Source organism: Delphinus delphis, chromosome 15 (genome assembly GCF_949987515.2).
Source record: "Delphinus delphis chromosome 15, mDelDel1.2, whole genome shotgun sequence".
NCBI lineage: Eukaryota > Metazoa > Chordata > Mammalia > Artiodactyla > Delphinidae > Delphinus > Delphinus delphis.
The window spans coordinates 65,096,064-65,114,030 of record NC_082697.1 but is presented as its reverse complement, the minus strand read 5'-3'; the positions used below and the strand labels follow the sequence as shown (position 1 = coordinate 65,114,030).

At 49.9% G+C, this 17,967-nt stretch overlaps 1 protein-coding gene across 3 annotated transcripts in view; it reads right to left on the bottom strand.

Annotated features, from left to right (window-relative positions):
- Nucleotides 1-564: 564 nt before the first annotated feature.
- Nucleotides 565-17,967, bottom strand: part of VPS35L (VPS35 endosomal protein sorting factor like) — a 128,832-nt gene continuing 111,429 nt past the window's right edge. For all 3 annotated transcript variants that reach the window (XM_060031838.1, XM_060031837.1, XM_060031839.1), the window contains 4 exons: nucleotides 16,117-16,282; nucleotides 8,053-8,171; nucleotides 1,770-1,916; nucleotides 565-1,060 (listed from right to left, as the gene is read on the bottom strand). In XM_060031838.1, the coding sequence (XP_059887821.1) occupies nucleotides 962-1,060; nucleotides 1,770-1,916; nucleotides 8,053-8,171; nucleotides 16,117-16,282 (531 nt within the window). In that variant the 3' untranslated portion in view covers nucleotides 565-961. The remainder of the gene's footprint in view (nucleotides 1,061-1,769; nucleotides 1,917-8,052; nucleotides 8,172-16,116; nucleotides 16,283-17,967) is intronic.

Sequence of the window (17,967 nt, the reverse complement as noted above, 5' to 3'; positions counted from 1 at the left end):
TTATTTTATTTATTTTTTTTTGCGGTACGTGGGCCTCTCACTGTTGTGGCCTCTCCCGTCGCGGAGCTCAGGCTCTGGACGCGCAGGCTCAGCGGCCATGGCTCACGGGCCCAGCCGCTCCGCGGCATGTGGGATCTTCCCGGACCAGGGCACGAACCCGTGTCCCCTGCATCGGCAGGCGGACTCTCAACCACTGCGCCACCAGGGAAGCCCCTGGGGGCACTTTTAATCCACAGCTTGGATGCATTTTCCTGCACAAGGGGTTCTAGGCTGTGAGTCACCACCACCACCACCAATATTAATGCTCTTACTGATTCAGAATGTCAGTGGAAGCTCATTAGTGGTAATACAAGAATGAGATTCTGCCAAACTGATAAAAAAGTAGACAGAATCATATGCTGTTTAGGGTTATGGCTGCAAGAAAACCAGGCGGTATGTTTAGACACGTTCTCTTCCGGATGAGAGTCAACTGTAATTAAATGAACAGTCATGAACATAAGTGTTCCTTCCAGAGGTTTATTCAGTTACAGTATATTTTCCATCGAAGCCACAGGGAATCTCAGATTTGACCTCACTTTCTCCTTTAATCCACCAGCATATTCTAAATCCAATCAAGAGCTGATTTTGATATAAAGCAAATTAGGGAAAGGGCACAGTGGGTCTGTCAAAGTGGACTGCTTTTTAAGGTTCTTTTTCCAATTAAAAAACACCTTCCAGAAAGGAAAGATGTTACTTGCATTCTTCAGTTTTTCCCTAAAGGCCCATCTGAAGGCCACCTGTGCAAAGAAACACTAAGATGCTGTGCTCAGTGAGCAGGAGTGGATTCGAATGCTCTGACAGCTCCCTCTTGTTCACTTCACTGGCAGAATAATCTAGTAGAGAAGCCAATCTGTACGTGTGTAAAAATAAAAACAAAAACGCAAAACAGGTCTTTCTGGACTTGGCACCAGAGCCCCTAGGGTCAGGTCCTCGTCTGCAGAGGGAGCCTGAGGGCCAGCTCAGTCAGATGCCCCATGTCTGGGTGTTTGCTTCGCTTCTTGATGTATTCCAGAGTTTTCACCTAGGAGGAAAGAGAAAGACTCATCTCCTTTCTGGTCCATAACTCAGGGCTCCAACACATCAGCCATATCGGGCACTCTGGCTTTTTTCTTAGCAGAGAAGGGAGGGGGAGAAACCAGCAGTTTTAAAATAAGACTCCTTAGATTATAGCTTGCTCTTAAAATCACCAGGAATGACTGGTGTTTTCATACAAGTGGTTTTTATTCAGAGGGAATTAATTCTTAATACTACTCTGTGGTCCCCTGGTTCCAGGACCAAACTGAGGATACTGAATCCCTTATAGAAAATGGTGTAGTATTTGCATATCACCTACATACCTCCCCCTGTATATTTAAATCATCTCTAGATGACTTATAACACCTAATACAATGTAAATGCTATGTAAATAGTTGCTGATAGGTGGCAAATTCAGGTTTTGCTTCTTGGAAGTTTCTGGAATTTCCCCCCCCCCCCGAATATTTTTGATCTGTGGTTGGTTGAATCTGAGGATGCCAAACTTGCAGATACGGACAGCCATCTGTACTTTGTAGGGCCTGGCACCTTTCTGGAAGGGGAGACTGGGGCTGTTTGATGTCCAGGCCCTGATGTTGTGTTGAGGCCACTTGTGCCTGGCCAGTGGGCTTGCGTCACTCGCCAGGACAGCCGTGCCTGGTGGGTGTTGTGAGGGCCTCCACTCCCCCCACCCCTCCCCTCGCCTTGCCTCGCCTCACCATGGTCCTGGTGTCCGCACAGCCGTGCCTCTGTGCCAGGTGCCACAGGTTGACGGACAGCTGGTTGAGCCTGTTACTGCGCAGGTCCCCATGGGCCAAGATGCTGTTAAAGAAGGAAAGGCCCAACGAGCTCTGGCGCTTTAGGGCCTGATACAGAAAAAAGAGGTTACTATCTGGCACTGGGGCTCAGGCCCGGCCCAGTATTGACGCTGCCAGGGGTTCCAAGGCCAGCTCTACCACGGATCTTCTGGAGGGCGAGCTGCTTAACCTCCCCGGGTTACCCCAGCACTGATAGGCCGTCTTGCATTAATGCTAGTACAGGAGTAAACTGAACGGTAAGATATGTCTCTTACAGACGTGTCCTCAAGCCACCCAAAGTTTCAGTCACTATTCCCACCCTCTGGGTGCTGGTAATAAAGACCAAAGACAGCTCCCCGTGAATAATGCTCCCCAATGCCTGGTGCCCATGCCCAGCTTTTATAGGAACCATTAGGTATTCTTCACACCAGATCATTCCTCTTTTGCTCAGTGATCTGATGTGAAAGGTACTCTCAAACAAGTAAAGTCTAGCCAAAACGTCAGAGTAGACCAAACCTGAACCCCAGCTCTGAATGGTAAAGACGGAAGGGAAACTAAATCTCCAAAATGCAACAGGCCCAGGAGATACCAGCTCCCCAAGGCAAACAAGGCACCTGGGAAGGCCCGAGGCAGCAGGTGGGCCTGAGCAGGGGACCAGGTCAGATCGCACATCTGTGTGGGTCCTGGGGAGCTGATGCCCGGACCCTTGCTGGGTGCTCTTGGTTGGCGCTGCAGACGTCAGTGCTGCCAGGAGCCTTGAGTGTCTGCTTTGCTCCTTGGCAGCTAGGGGGTATGGGGTCCTTACACTGTGACAGGTATGAGCTCTGTGCCTTACACAGCTCACCTTGTTTAATCTTCACAACTCTCTGTAGGTAGGATTTTAGAGCTGGATCCCAACTCATGGTTATCCAAACACTAATCTAGGTGCTACTGTGAAGGGACTTTGCAGGTGTGATTAAGGTTATGGACCTTAGGGAGATAATCCTGGATTATCTGGGTGGGCCCAATCTAATCACTTGAGCTCTAAAAAGCAGAGAAATTTTTCAGGCTAGAGTCAGAGACAGGTAGCAGAAGAGGAAAGCAAAGGAAAGGTGACGCAGAAGGGGAGACCAGAAAGATTTGAAGCATGAGAAGGACACGACCCACCACTGCTGGCTTTCAAGATGGTAGAAGGGGGCCAAGAGCTAAGAAATGCAGGCGGCTTCTACAATCTGAGAACAGCCCTCAGCCAACAGCCAGCAAGGAAACAGGACCTCAGTCCTACACCATATGGAACTGCAGTGGCCAACTCAAGTAAGCTGGGAGGTGGATTTTTCCCAGGGCCTCCTGGTAAGAGCCCAGCCACTCAACACCTTGATTTTGGCTTTGTGAAACCAGGAGCAGAGAAACTGGCCCAGCCCAGCACCAACTTCTGACTTACCAAACTGGTGAGATTATAAATGGGGGTTGTTTTAAGTTTGTGGTGACTTAAAGCTGTAATAGGAAACCAGTACGCTCCCATTTTGCTGGTGAGGTCAGAAAGCTTCAGGAACTTGCTCAAGGACCACAGCCAGCAAGTGCAGAGTGAGGATTTGAGCTCCGGTCGTCCAGTTCTGGAGCCTGTGCTGGCACCCACACCCTCCCATATCTGCCCCAGTTTATAAGATGTTCCCATAGACCCACGGTTAACATCACATTAGGCATCCAAATTCTGAAGAAGCTAACAGATTTGCCCAGTGCAACTACACAGTTTTATCCAGGGAAATAGGAACGATTTGATGTGGTTTAGACCAATACATATTTTTTTCCTGCTTTTTTCAAACAACCTACTAACTGTCCATCTGTCCATGCATCCTTCCATGTGTGGAGCCCATAGAGCAGCAGACTACGCTAACTGCGGAGCCAACTTTGTTACCCCCTCCTGCTGCCCTCTCCCAAGTGAGGATTTAAAGTCTTCTAGTGGAGAAAAAAACAATGCAATAAAACTGCCAAGGAGCAGCTAAGAATGCAGTTGGGTGACAGTGGCTGAGTGACGACAGTGAAGAGACTCAAGCCCCCTAAACTGAGCCTGCCTGGACAACGGTCTGGACCAGGTGACCGTCACAGAAGCAGCTGAGCCGACCGAACAGCACTGCTGTCAAGGAGCGGGGTCACGCTGTCGGGTCCCAAGCCTGCAGGCACAAGGAGGGAAGGCTGGTAGACTCTAACTGGCTGGCAACTTCCTGCTTTGGGTTCCTTTGTTTAATCAGACAGTGAGCTCTGCCCCAGTCGGGAACGCGGCAGAGACCATCCAGTGGGTTCCAGCCCATCCTGCTCGCCTTTTCAACTGGCTCTCATCTGATGCCTGGGCCCTGGTTTCTGCTCAGACCTAGAGGACCAAGCTAACAGAAAACTCTCAAATCCAACTATAAGAGTCTCCCAAGAGAGGCCCTTTAACTACATTTCTTTGAAGCAAGGGAGAATTTTTAAAAGTCAAACAAGTAAGACAGTATCTTACTGGTTACTTCTCTATGCTGTATCTTCTCAAGCATTTTACTCTAATAGCCCAGTTCGCACGTGTTTTAAATGCACAGCCCATTAAAAATGAGATCATTAGAGACGGGTCTGGGGCGAGCAGGCCGGAGCAGGCGGCGGCCCTGCAGAGACCCAGGAAACCGAACACATGAGAGACCAAACCAGGGCCTCCAGCCCCTCCTCTCCCTACAGAGGTTTTAAATAGAAGAGCTGCTTTTGTTTCTTTTCCTAGGGGAATTGTCATTTGCAGGAAGTTGTAACCGTCTGGCATGGTTCCCAGCCTTACCACACCCAAACAAACAGCTTCATAAAGCTCGTGACTAGGGCAGGGCTGGCTCCTTCACGTGCATGTAGAGGACAGTTTTGGAAGCAGGGCTGACACCAGCGCTGAGAGATGAGACACTCGGCTCGGGCACCAGCGTTGGGCTTTCACAGCGCCCAGCTTGGTCCACAGCAGGTGGAGAGAGGTCTGAGTGCTCCGGGTCTAGAGGCCTCCCCTCCCAGGGCCGCCTGTGCCGAACCTCACAGCATGCTGTTAAAGTGAAGGATGACACGTTCCATCTTAGCTCAGTCCACCCATATTTTTTCTAATAAATGTGCATATATGGGCAGACATTTTCAGTGAGAGTCTCTGGTATTTATGTGAGTTGAAATGTACTTCAGAAACTTTCCAGCCCTGCTGTTCTTTCAGAATTATTTCAGAGTCCTTATCACAGTCAATGCCTCCTCCCCCAAGAGAAAGAGACAAATGTTAAAACAGTTCCAAATTATATGGTTCTGGGCTCTATTTTTGTTGTGAGCCTGGAGGTCCTAGACTGTGGTCGTTTATGCTGTCAGCAGCCACCTCTGATTAGACCCAGCCTGTCGAGTCAGAGTGAAGAAATGCATTTTCAAGCCCCGGGGCACATGTTTCTTGGGCATGACGTGTCAAACACACAGCCCTGCTCTGGCAAGAAGCTAGAGCCAGAGCCCTTGGCTGTAGGGATCAGGGAAGGTGCTAAGAATCCTTCACAGCAGGAGAGTGACCAGTGCAAGCTGAAGGTGAAGGACTCCATTTCTCCTGCAGCGTAATGAGGGCTCTCTCCTGAAGGCTGCCTACCGCACAGAGACGAAGTTTACAGGCTTTCGAAAAAGGCCTTTCAGTTGGAGGAGGGGTGATCTCTTCTAGCACTAACGGGTTTGATAAACCAGTTCCTGAAGAAATTGGGGTTCTGATGCTGCCCCCTCCACTGACAGCCAGTGCCCTCCAAGCATTAACTCCCCAGCATTCTACAGCCCTGCACCCAGGGGGCCCCAGGGTCAGTGGGACCCACCCACAATCCTCCCTCCCTAGAGAGGGCGCTGGGAGGCACTTGGGGCCCCCAGGGCAGCAGTGGTTCCGTGTCTTCCATCTGCCTTTTGGCCTGCTAACCTTAAGGCTGGCCCTGTGTGCCATGCCCCTGACCTCCGCAGTGGCCACTGGGGAATGGAGTCTGGAAAAAATCCCGCTCTCTCCAGGACCTGCTTGAATACCCTGGGGAGAATGGGAACGCGGGACATACATGTATGTTGCGTGTGTGTGTGTGTGTGTGTGTGTGCGCGCGCGCGCGCGTGCGTGCGCACCCACAGCTATAGAATATTCTCATGGTTTCTGTGGTGGGGTGGGGAAGGGGGGAAGGGCAATGGTGGCATTCTGTACAGTCCTGGAAGTGAGTAAGAATTAAAAGTCCAGTTTGATCTTATTTTGTCTTCAAAGGATTTAGTGGGGTGGGGAGTAGAGAAGCAAATCCTAAAAACGTGAGACGAGGTTTGGGAAGGAGGGAGCTGGGGAAGCGTGTGGGCAGGAAGCGGAGGGCTGGAAAGCCACTGGGAACCCTGCAGTCCGAAATCTGTCCTGGGTTTGGGGAAGGGAATTGGAGGGGGTGGGGGGTGAGTGGCAGTGAGAGAAGACAGAAATCTGCCAACATGAGATCAGGAATGAGCTGTCAGTATGTGGAGTAGCGAAGAGCAAGACTGGGGGTGTGGGGCAGACACGGAGGCAGAAGCCTGACAGGAGCTGCCCCAGGGGAAGGACGCGGAGAAAGGTCAGGCACTGGCTTTGACTCCAGGGTCACTGCCAACCTCCCCACCCTGATTACACAGCAGGAATCAGCCTTAACGCAATGTCCACCAAGCCTGAGACAGAGCTTCTGGGATCCAACTGTCACCCACATGTTTGAGCTGACGCTGCAAAAATGGAGTAACTGGGGAAGGGTACCAGGTAGTTATTTAGATCGTACTATAATTTGGAAATTATTTTGAAATCAGTCAACCATCTATCTATAATATGGAGAATATGGGGAAAACTGCTCTGAAAAGGCAACGACGCAACATCTGATAAAGGAATATATTCTGTGGATCAGAGCATGGGTTCTAGAAGATTGCCTTGACCACATTCCATAGCTACCACTCTAGGATTCAGTTTCCTCATCTGGCAAGTGTAAAGGGATAACAGTTATTCCCACTCATGGGACTGTTGTGAGATGAAACCACACACGCAAAGTTCTCCACACTACACTTACATATGAGAAAGGCTGGGATGGGAATTTCCTGGCTGTCCAATTGTTAGGACTCCGAGCTTTCACTGCCAAAGGCCCGGGTTCAATCCCTGGTCGGGGAACTAAGATCCTGCAAGCTGTGGGGTGCAGCAAAAAAAAAAAGAAAAGAAAAAGGCTGGGCAAGCATAGCCTACTATCATGGTTGGACAACAACCGTATGCCACTTGTTAAAAAGTAAGTGGTGGGCTTCCCTGGTGGCGCAGTGTTTGAGAGTCCGCCTGCCGATGCAGGGGACACGGGTTCATGCCCCGGTCCGGGAAGATCCCACATGCCGCGGAGTGGCTGGGCCCGTGAGCCATGGCCGCTGAGCCTGCGCGTCCGGAGCCTGTGCTCCGCAACGGGAGAGGCCACAACAGTGAGGCCTGCGTACCGCAAAAAAAAAAAAAAAAAAAAGTAAGTGGTGAGGCCTTGACCGAGGAGGGTGCTGCAGTGGCTACGGAGTCACGCTTGAGGATCTGGGTGATCCCTGTTCTGTCACAACCAGAGGAAACCAGGAGCTCTGGAAACCTCTGAGCCTCGGTTTTCTTTTCTGTCCAAGGAGAATGAACGCAGCACCTACATCACAGGGCTGTTGTGGGCCTCAAAGAGCTAAGGTGTGGGAAGTGCAGGCTGTTACTCACTCAACATGCACTGATCGAGTGCCCGCTGTATGCCAGGTTCGAGGTGAGGATGCCGGGGTGAGTGACAGATGGATCCCAGAGACCCTGTCTCAGGCACAGGCAGGTCTCCGAGACCCACATCTCGAGGTCCCGGCCACATGGAGCTTACATTCTGGTGGGGAGGCAGGCGACTGAGAAGTGAACACAGAGCATTTCAGAGAATGCCCGAGCATCACAGGGACAGTTCAGAGGGACGCAGAAGTGTAGAGGAGTGTAGTGGCTACCTGACACAGGGTTCAGGGAAGGCCACTCTGAGGAGGTACTTGAGCTGAGACCCGAATGATGAGAGGGGTGGCCAGGGGAACCCTGGGGAGGCACAGTGCAGGCAGAGAAAATGGTAGGAGCAAAGGCCCCGGGGCCCTCGATGAACAGTCTTCACACAGGCGCGTTACTCCCTGGACGAACCAATGTCCAAGCACCCTGGGAACGCGTGCTTTCAGGGCAAGCGGCAGGGATGGGGGCGGCAGGGGCACCTACCTCGTCCTTGGCCAGGGTTTTCAGATGCTCCAGGATCTGAGCCATCACTGTCTCGCACAGCTTGTTGTTCTCAGCCAGAAACTTGGAGTCTCCCCCGTAGAGGCTGTCATTGGAGTCAACTGATGGAAGAAACCAGAGCAGTGAGACATTCTCAAGCCCAAGGCCAGGGAGAGGCAGCCGTGGTGTCAGCGGGTGGCAGGAAATCACGGCAGGGCAAATGGAAATGGCCAGAGTTTGCCATGGGCTTGGGCCCTTGGGAATCATGGAGAAAACACCTGGCCTTCCAGACAGTCTAAGCCAGAGAGCTCAGACTCTGAAGTCTGTCCCCTCCGGCCCAGGCATGGAGGGGGACAGCAAGCATCACAGTGGCCATCAGAATGGCTGTCAATACTGAGCACCGGGGTGCCAGGCGCTGGGCTCAGCGCTTCACAGGTGTTACTGTGGAGTCCTCAAAACTGCATGTGCAAGAGATGACAGATGGGGACACGGAGGCTCCGAGCCTGTCCCAGCCAGGATCCCAAACTGGGAGGCTCCCGTCAAAGCCTACGCAGTTAAGCACCGCCCCCAGCCCCCTGCCCTGTCACTCCACCTCCAAACTTCTGCAGATAGAACAGAAGGTTCTCTATGTCTTCTCGCAAACCTGAATCCTTTCACTAAAGTCCCCTCTCTCCTTGGGCATCTCCTGTGACAGCCGCTGTCTAGAGAAAGAGCAGCTGCAAGAACAGCCTGGGTTTGACCTCCCCCCTCCCTCCTTCCTATCGACCTTCGCACAAAGCATGACCTCTGGGTAAGGAAGCAGAGGGACTCTACAGGGTGCGGTTTTGCGCTTGGTTTTTTTCCACGTAATGATTCCTGGAGTTCTTTCCATATCAGCATATATGGATGTGCTGCTTTGCCTGTACTAGCTGAGCAGTAGTCCATTGTGTGATGGACCAGAACTTTTTTGGTTGGTCCCTCCTGCGGACACTTCAGCGGTTCTCTTTCTTTTCTTTTTTTGCGGGGGGGGGGGGGGGGGAGCGGTGAGGGGTCAGGGCCAGGCTGCTGCAAAGTCTGTAAGGGAACCACCACCTCTGCCTTGCAGAGTCGATTCTTTCCCCCCATGCCTTTTCTCGCCAGATCCTTTTTTAACTGCTTTCACCCCAACTCCCAAATGCCGACTTGTAGGTACGTGGCTGAGCAGTTATTTCCGGTGTGAATGAGCGGCGCTCAGTTCAGTGCAAAGCCATTGGAGCACCCTCGGTGCTAAGTGGTCAAGGCGAGGAAAAGCGCAGTGGCAGCTCTTAGATGTTTCTGATCTGGTGGAGGCCTAAAATTTGGGCCACTGTCCCAGGTGCAGTGACATCTGATGAGGCAGAGGCCGTGCAGGTGCCTTTGGGGGGCGCGGCTGGGCTTATACAGCCATGTACACACAGTGCTAACCCAGTTCATGGTTTAGAGACGTCAATAAACCGGTTCAGCTTAGCTCATCTGGGGGAATGCGGTTTGCTGTGCTCTTCTCGGCCCAGCTCATCACCACCCCTAGGATCCTGTCTCTTATATACAATCAAAAGGGATGATACATATGGGATCACAGTAAAGCCCATGAAGTTGTGTGATGCAAACAAAAGGTGACACCACAAGCGAGGGACACGGGGCACCCGTTTAGCTGGCAGATGGGTGAGGCTGAGAGTCAGAGCCACCATGGATAGCCCCATTATGGTCAAAGTCACCAGCCGTCTGTCAGGGCCTGCACAGAACTATTCCCTGGACTGCTGGCAACGAGCTACAGAACCAGGGGATCACGTTAAACAGGCACTGGCCAGAAGACAAGAAAAGCCAAGCTACAATGTGCAGGGATGGCTTCTGAGCTTTTAAGAAAGAGACCCCTCTTAGGGTCACTTATAGGAAAATTGGCAAATACATCAATGTACCAGAAATACATCTAAATGGCCTATAATTTTAGGGGAAAAAAAGTTCAATTTCACTAGTGATCAAAGAACAGAAAACTAAAACCACAGAAGAACTTTTAGTAAAACATCACCTATCAGATTAACAAAGGTGAGAAAGAATACCAGGTTTTGATGTAGGCCTGGGCAAACTGCTGGTGGGAGTACCATAGTTTGGAAATCAGTAAGAAAAGCCTTAAGAAATGTCCAGTACCACTTCACACCCATTAGGATGGCTGTTATTTAAAAACAACAACAAAGAGGAAAATAAGAAGTATTGATGAAGATGTGGAGAAACTGGAAGCCTCGTGCATCGCTGGTGGGGATATAAAATGGTGCAGCTGCTGTGGGAAAGCGACGCCAGGATCCAGCAACTCCAATGCTCAAAGGACTTGAAAAGCAGAGGCTCAAACAGATACACGTACATGAATGTTCATAGCAGCATTATTCACAAGAGCCGAAAGGTGGAAACAACCCAAGTATCCACTGACAGATCAATAGATAAGCAGAATGTGGTTTAGTGGTTTATCTAAACAGTGGCATGTTATTGAATCACAAAAAGGAATGAAATTCTACTACATGTTACAACATGGATGAACCTTGAAAGCATTATGATAAGAGAAATGTGCCAGACACAAAAGGACAACTAGGGCTTCCCTGGTGGCACAGTGGTTAAGAATCCGCCTGCCAATGCAGGGGACACGGGTTCGATCCCTGGTCCAGGAAGATCCCTCATGCCGTGGAGCAACAAAGCCCGTGCGCCACAAATACTGAGCCTGTGCTCTAGAGTCCGCGAGCCACAACTACTGAGCCCGCACGCCTAGAGCCCGCGCTCCACAACAAGAGAAGCCACCGCAATGAGAAGCCCGAGCACCGCAACGAAGAGTAGCCCCCACTCGCTGCAACTAGAGAAAGCCCGCGTGCAGCAACGAAGACCCAACACAGCCAAAAATAAATAATAAAAAAAAGGACAACTATTGTATGACTCCACTTATATGAGGTACCTAGAAGACGCAAATTCATAAAGACAGAAAGTAAAATAGAGGTCACCAGAGGCTGGGGGGAGCAGGGAAGGGGGAAGTTATTGTTCATTGGGTACAGAGTTTGTTGGGGAGGATGAAAAAATTTTGGAAATGGATAAAGGTGATGGTTGCACAACACTGCAACTATACTTGATAAAACTGAATTAAAAGTAGTTAAAATGGTAAACTTTATATGTATTTTATCACTTTGTACATTTTACTCCAAAAAAAAAAGTCTTAGTACAGAAAAAGGTCAGATCTTTGACTTGGGAAAACCCACTCCAAGGGATTTATCCTAAGAAAATCATCCCCCCAGTTGCACAAAGATGCATATATGTGATATTGTTTCATCATAGAGGACAATGTTCATTGTATGTTCAATGTGTGTTCACTATAAATGTTGTGTATAATGGTGAGAGGAGAAGCAATGGAAATATCTACCAAGAGTTTTGATTAAATGCTCTGTGGCATTAGCATTAAATACAATACTATGAAGACAATAAAAGTATATGATCTATAGTTGTTACCTACCATGTACTACACTATACTATACTATTGCTACAATATACTATTACTGAAAGATATTTATAATATACTGTTAGTAAAGTGACAAACCAGTATACCTATATACCACACACAGACATATATAGCCATATATTTCCTAATTTATAACTTCCTAAGAAACAATTTTTTCAATTAAAAAATTATATTTTATTACTTTATATATTTCCTGTAAGCTGTCTTGAATCTTTTGGGGAATGGTACAGGTATAAGCATATAGTAATTAACTGATTGACAAAATAATTTCAGGGATGCTTCATGTACATTTCTAGCTGCTATTTCAAGAATAACTCCTGGGCTTCCCTGGTGGCACAGTGGTTGAGAGTCTGCCTGCCGATGCAGGGGACACGGGTTCGTGCCCTGGTCCGGGAAGATCCCACATGCTGCAGAGCGGCTGGGCCCGTGAGCCATGGCCACTGAGCCTGCGCGTCCGGAGCCTGTGCTCCGCAACGGGAGAGGCCGCAACAGTGAGAGGCCCACATACCAAAAGAAAAATAGAATAACTCCTTCTTCTACTTCAATAAAATTGTACATAATATTCTTTTAAAATTCTTACATTTATATTTAACTCCCAATTAGGCATTTGGGAAAAGTATGAAGGAGGAAGAATGACACTATGAAATGTATTTTTTAATGAGCCATTCTTTGCTTATTGTTTTCCAAATAAATTACTACTGAGTTTCTAAGTGGGAAAAAAAAAAAAAGAATAACTCCTTCTTCTTTTATCCCCAGCTTTTTACTTAAACAAATGTCAAGGCTGTAGAACAGTGGGAATAACTACAGTGAAGCGCTGCCTCTCTCTCACCCAGCATCACCAGCTGATGCCGTTTTGCCACTTCCGTGAAGCTCTCTCACTTGCTCTCTCCACACACTCACGTACACACGTCATTTTTTTTGTCTAAACCATTTGTAAGCAGGTTGCAGACATACTGCCTGAGAACGAGGAGAACAGCTGGTCTCCTTGCTCCCCAGCTTCTCTGTCCGCCTGAAACCTCTACTCCGGTTCTGAACTGTCCCTTTGTGGGGAATATTCTGGGAGTGCTCTCCTGGGTCGGCTGCTGGCTTCGTAGTTGTTCCTAGGACACAGGTTGGTAGTGAATTGCCCTGGGCTGCAGGCATCCGTCCCAGGATTTCTGAGACAGCTCTGGCTCTGGCTGCTGTGTTTCAACTGCCGTCCATGACGTGGAAGACAGCAGTTATTCTTGTAAGAAGAGGAAGAATTTGATTCAGCCATTCGCCACCATCTGATTTTGAAGGCTGGCAAAATGCAGCTGGTAAAGGAATTTCTCGCACCTGCTGCCGAGGACGCGGCTAGTTCCTGGCATAAATTCCCAGTCTTACTCCGAGATGGAGTAACCTGCTCTCCTTCGGATTAGCCCAGCAGCAGGGGAGAAGTGAGAAGGTCTAGGACCACCTGTGGTCAACCACCCAAGCTGCAGGCATCCTGCCCAGAGGGGCCAGAGGCGTGTTGAGAGCAGCCCACTCACACACGCAGAGCGCGGACTAGGTGAGGACCTGCTCTGCGCCAGGTTCCAGGACCCGGAGACCCGGTGGGTGGGGAACGGGCTGACCTGGTCCTGCCCTCACAGAGCACACAGTCCACAGGAGGTGCAGACGAGCAAACGGGCAATCACAACCGCATGGGCTGCATGGCAGGAGAGGGTGGCCTGGGGGTCCCAGGATCCTAAAATCTAGGCTTGGGTTGGAATTATAGAATCAGTGAGATCCAGGCTGAACCCTGAAGGTGGAAAATTCACAGAGAAAGTGAAAAACGGGGTCAGAAGTGGGGAAAAGTGTTTCCATGCTAACACTCGGTGGTGACAGCGGGGGAGAGAAGCGCGAAGTTGACAATCAGAAGTAATTTGGCCTGGCCAGAGTGTAAGGCAGGCCTGAGAGTCCAGACTGGCGCTCACAACGGGGAGAAATGAGATCCCTGGCAAATGGCTACTAAAAATAGCCCAGGATCTCTGCATCTGTCTGGCCCTGGGGTCACAACCCCAAATGCTTCAAGGGCCTGGCAGGTGACACGGAGGAGTGAAGGGGCTGTGCCGACTTCCCACGGGCCCCTGAGCTGTACTCTTCCAACTAGACATCTGCGTGTTAAATAAATAGACATTCAGTGTCAGAAGTGTCCTGCCCTTCCACAGCAAGCACACTCTCTCGCACGCTCGCATGACAGCACTGGAGTTACGGCTCCAGGTCATTTCAGAACATTGTCTTCTTATTCATCTGGAAAGAAAACAGCCAAGGCATCCTTCGTAAATGCAAAGAAAAAAGCTGACCCCAGTTTTCCAAAAGTTCGAACCTTTGCCAGCGCTGTCTAAAGAGCGGCCTCGACTAAGAAGGAGGTGGGAAAGTGGAGCCCCCACCCCTGCAAAGCCTCCCGGGGCCCCAGGACTCTCTGCTACGAAGACAACTGTCAGGTCACAGTTGTGCACCCAGAGTAAACAGCTGGGCCGAGAAGGCAGCAAAGAAAACCCGCCGTTCTGTTTTCATCTCTAAAAGCTAGAGAACTAGACTCCACCTGTCAAACACAGCCACGCTCCCTGTGCTGGCGCTCTGGCTCCTACAGTCCGCCCTGCTGTGCTGTGTAGACAGGGGATTCAGTGAGTCTGTTTAAGGAAGGGAAGAGCGAGGAGAGGGCTTGCCCCTCTCATAGGGCCCAGGTTTCCAGACCCACTTCCGCGGCAGCATCTGGTCCTCAAAAGTTTCTCTGTTGTTCTGAGCCCTCCGCGTGCCCTTCACAAGAGAGGAAATAAAAATGCCAACAGATACGGGAAAAGCTCACCCTCATTAGCCATCAGAGAAATGCAAATTACACTCATCAGAAGAGAAAAAATGAACAAGACTGACCATAACAAGGGAACAAATGGAAATCTCATTCGTGCCTGGTGGGAGTGTAAACTGGTATAACCATTTTGGAGAACTGTGAGACAGTACCTACCAGAGCTGAACATAAGCACATCCCACCAGGCAGCATTTCCACCCTGGGCATATACCCGACAGACATGAACCCCAAGAGTTATATATTCAGGAATGTTCACAGCAGCACTCCTCACAGCAGCTCAGAACTGCATCCACAGGGGAATGAAGAAATTCTGGTATATTCATACGATGGAATACCATGCAGCAATGCAAAAGGATGAACAACAGCTACACACAACACGGAAGAATCTCACAGACGTAACACTGAGTGAAAGAAGCCAGACGCCAAAGAACGCTTGCTAAATGAGTCCATTTACGGAAAAGTCAAAAATTGGCAAACTAATCTGTAACGTTAGAAGTCAGGAGAGCAGTGCACCTTTGCAGAGGAAGGTGGTGGTGCTGAGTGGACGGGGGCATACAGGGGACTTCTGGGAGCTAGTAATGTTTGATTCCTCTGTCTCGGTGCTAGTTACTGGGTGTGTTCAGCCTGTGATGACCTGCTGAGCCTTATGATTTATTGTATGCATGTACTATGATATACTTTAATCAAAATACTGTTACTTTGTAATTAAGGAGGCAGCATAACGCGTGTACCACAGTGAATTCCACTCCGAGCACTAACTGGCCTTGAGCTTGGTAAAACCATTTGTCTTTCGGTGTCTCCCCTTGCTTGTGTGTAAAATGGGGACACATATGCCCGTCCTCCTCATAATGCTGTCAGGATTAAAGGAGAAAGAGGCCCATGGAGTCTGGTGCCGTACCTGGCACACAGTAGGAGCTCAGATCGTGGGAGTTATCATCATTGACATTAACCAACCTCCCCAAGTTACATCTTTACGTAACCTCAGCCCCCAAATCCCAGCCAGAGGAAGCCTCTGAGAGTCATAACAGGAGGCCACCCTTAGCACTGCAAATTTGTTCCCTAAAATATCCAAGTGTAGAGACAGTTGCTTAAACCCTGAAGTATTCATTTATTGGCCAAACTGCTTTTAACAATAGGGCCATTTGTTTGGAAACCAAAAATCGGAACTGAGGCTCTGACAAGCAGGAAGATGCTTAGGCTCACTGGACAGAGGTCTGGAATTGGGACTGTCCCATGTTGTGTCAAGGACATGAGGAGGCTGCTCCCGAACCTGTAGGAGCAAGTTCAAGACGGCTGGTTGCATGTTGGGGAGCAAGGCCATCTCCTTCTTCCAAGCACCTGATCTAAGGGTCCAGGTCAGGACCCACATGAAACTGGTAAGGAACAGGCCTGGGATGAAGGTCATGCATGTGCCTATGTAGTCCCCGTTCTAGGTTATTCTGTGGCACACCCAAGACATCACTGATCCAAGACAGTGCTTCTCTGAACTCGTCTGTTTGCCGAAATGACCTTGGACGCTTGTTAAAGATACAAATTCTCAGGCCTCTTCCTGGGGATTCTAATTTAGAAGAGACACATGGGGCCCAGGAACCTGTATTCTTAAGAGCTCCCCAGGTAATTCTTACACTGGGCAAATTTATCAAGACCCTGGACTAGAAGTTCATGGTAGGTAAAACACAAGGGGATTAAATAAAAGAGAAAATGAAAACCCTGCACTTGCTGCTCAGAAGTTCAAACACAGCGCAGTCTGGTGGAGGGACCCAGCTACCTTTGTCTACGTGGTAGAGATAGGTCTCCTGGCTCATGGCGGACAGCAGGTGCAGGACACAGGTATAGATGCGGATTTTCTCATCACTGTTGTCCTCCCAGGTGTAGTCCTGGATCACGTTGAGCAGCTCTCGAACAAGAAACAGAACCCCGTGTTCCGGATGATCCTAGTGGAGGACCAAAAAAAGGAAAATAAACCTAGATGTGAAGCAGGAGGAAAAAAAAATCAAGACAGAAACCCAGGTCCCTCCCTTTAGCAGCTGTAGAGAAATTAAAGTGCCAGCTATGGTTAAACAATAGAGAGAAAAGTGACACAACGTCGTTAACTCCACTAAACAACACACTCCAGTCTGGGGAGACAAGCTTTGAGAGCTCTGGGTCTGAGGAAAGAAAGCAAAATTACCTGTCAGTTTAATGGGCTGTTTCCGAAATTACAGCCTTGCTCTTATGTCCATAACAGTAAAAAGCCCTGTTCTTCCAACTACAAAAGCTAGATTGCAGGTCTCGTTGCAGACAGTGCAGCAGAAGCCACCTACCTCGGGTAAACCCCCAAATGATCACTGTCACCACCAAAGGCACCGACTTTAAACACATTCTCACTCTTTAGGGCGTTCAACAACATTAACAGCTAAATTAAGGATCCTCTTTTGGGAGAGGAAAAACCCAACAGTCAGTCACAGAGCTTATAACAGTGTTTCTCAGATGCTAAACTGAACCAGTGCTGGGATGCAAAAAAGTCAGCAGCTTCAATTCAGTTCCAAAAAGGATATGCAGGGCTTCCCTGGTGGCGCAGTGGTTGAGAGTCTGCCTGCCGATGCAGGGGACACGGGTTCGTGCCCCGGTCCGGGAAGATCCCACATGCCGCGGAGCGGCTGGGCCCGTGAGCCGTGGCCGCTGAGCCTGCGCGTCCGAAGCCTGTGCTCCGCGACGGGAGAGGCCACAACAGTGAGAGGCCCACGTACCGCAAAAAAAAAAAAAAAAAAAAAAAAAAGGACTATGCAATGCAGTGGCTCCCCTGCTGAATGCTCTCCAAAGACCCCTCCCCCCCCCAGCTCCTGCTGCCATCGCCCTGCTGACCCGGCTGGTCCATCTTGCCCCTCACTCAGTCCACCGCCACCTTTACGGCTCCTGGGACCAGCTGGACCGCTCAGGGTCCTGGCAGGACACAGAGGACACGCTCACAAGGGTTAAACGAGGATGGGTTAATGAAAGATTATCAGAATGAAGAGAAGTAGCGAGAAGGCACCCAGGGCCTGGCAACAGAGGGAAACCGTTACCATCCTCGGGCTGAAAGCACGCGGTGGGGAGCGAGTTTTTGCAGGTGGAGGAGGCCACCCAGCAGCAGCTGCAGCCCTGGATGGAAGAACAAAGCCATCGCCAAACACGGCCCAGTGAGAGTTGGGGGATAAATACCCCAGCCTCGCTCTCCTCCTGCCCTGCAGTCCATGTCACTACTCGCGCTGGCTGAACCAGCTGGAAGCCAGAAGGAAGGAAGCCCCGGTGACGTGATCCCCAGAGGCCCGTCTCCCACACAGACCGGACTGAAGGGCACAGGGTGCTCTGCAGGGCAGCTCATATGCCAAGGGGGTCTGGCCTCCCAGCCCTGCTGTTCCCGACTGGAATATTCACCTGTGAGACTTGGCTGCACTGGCTCCTTGACAGCCTCCAGATCTCATCTTACATGTTAGCTCCTGCCCTGATCGGCAATCCAGAGCCCCTACCCGTCTCTCTTCATCTCTCTTCATGTCAAGTCATCCATCTCATTTTTTCAGAGCAGTGCTCAGCATCTGAAGTGATCTTATTTATTCCTAACTACCCAAACATACCTCTTGGTTCATCTTTTTTTTCATCC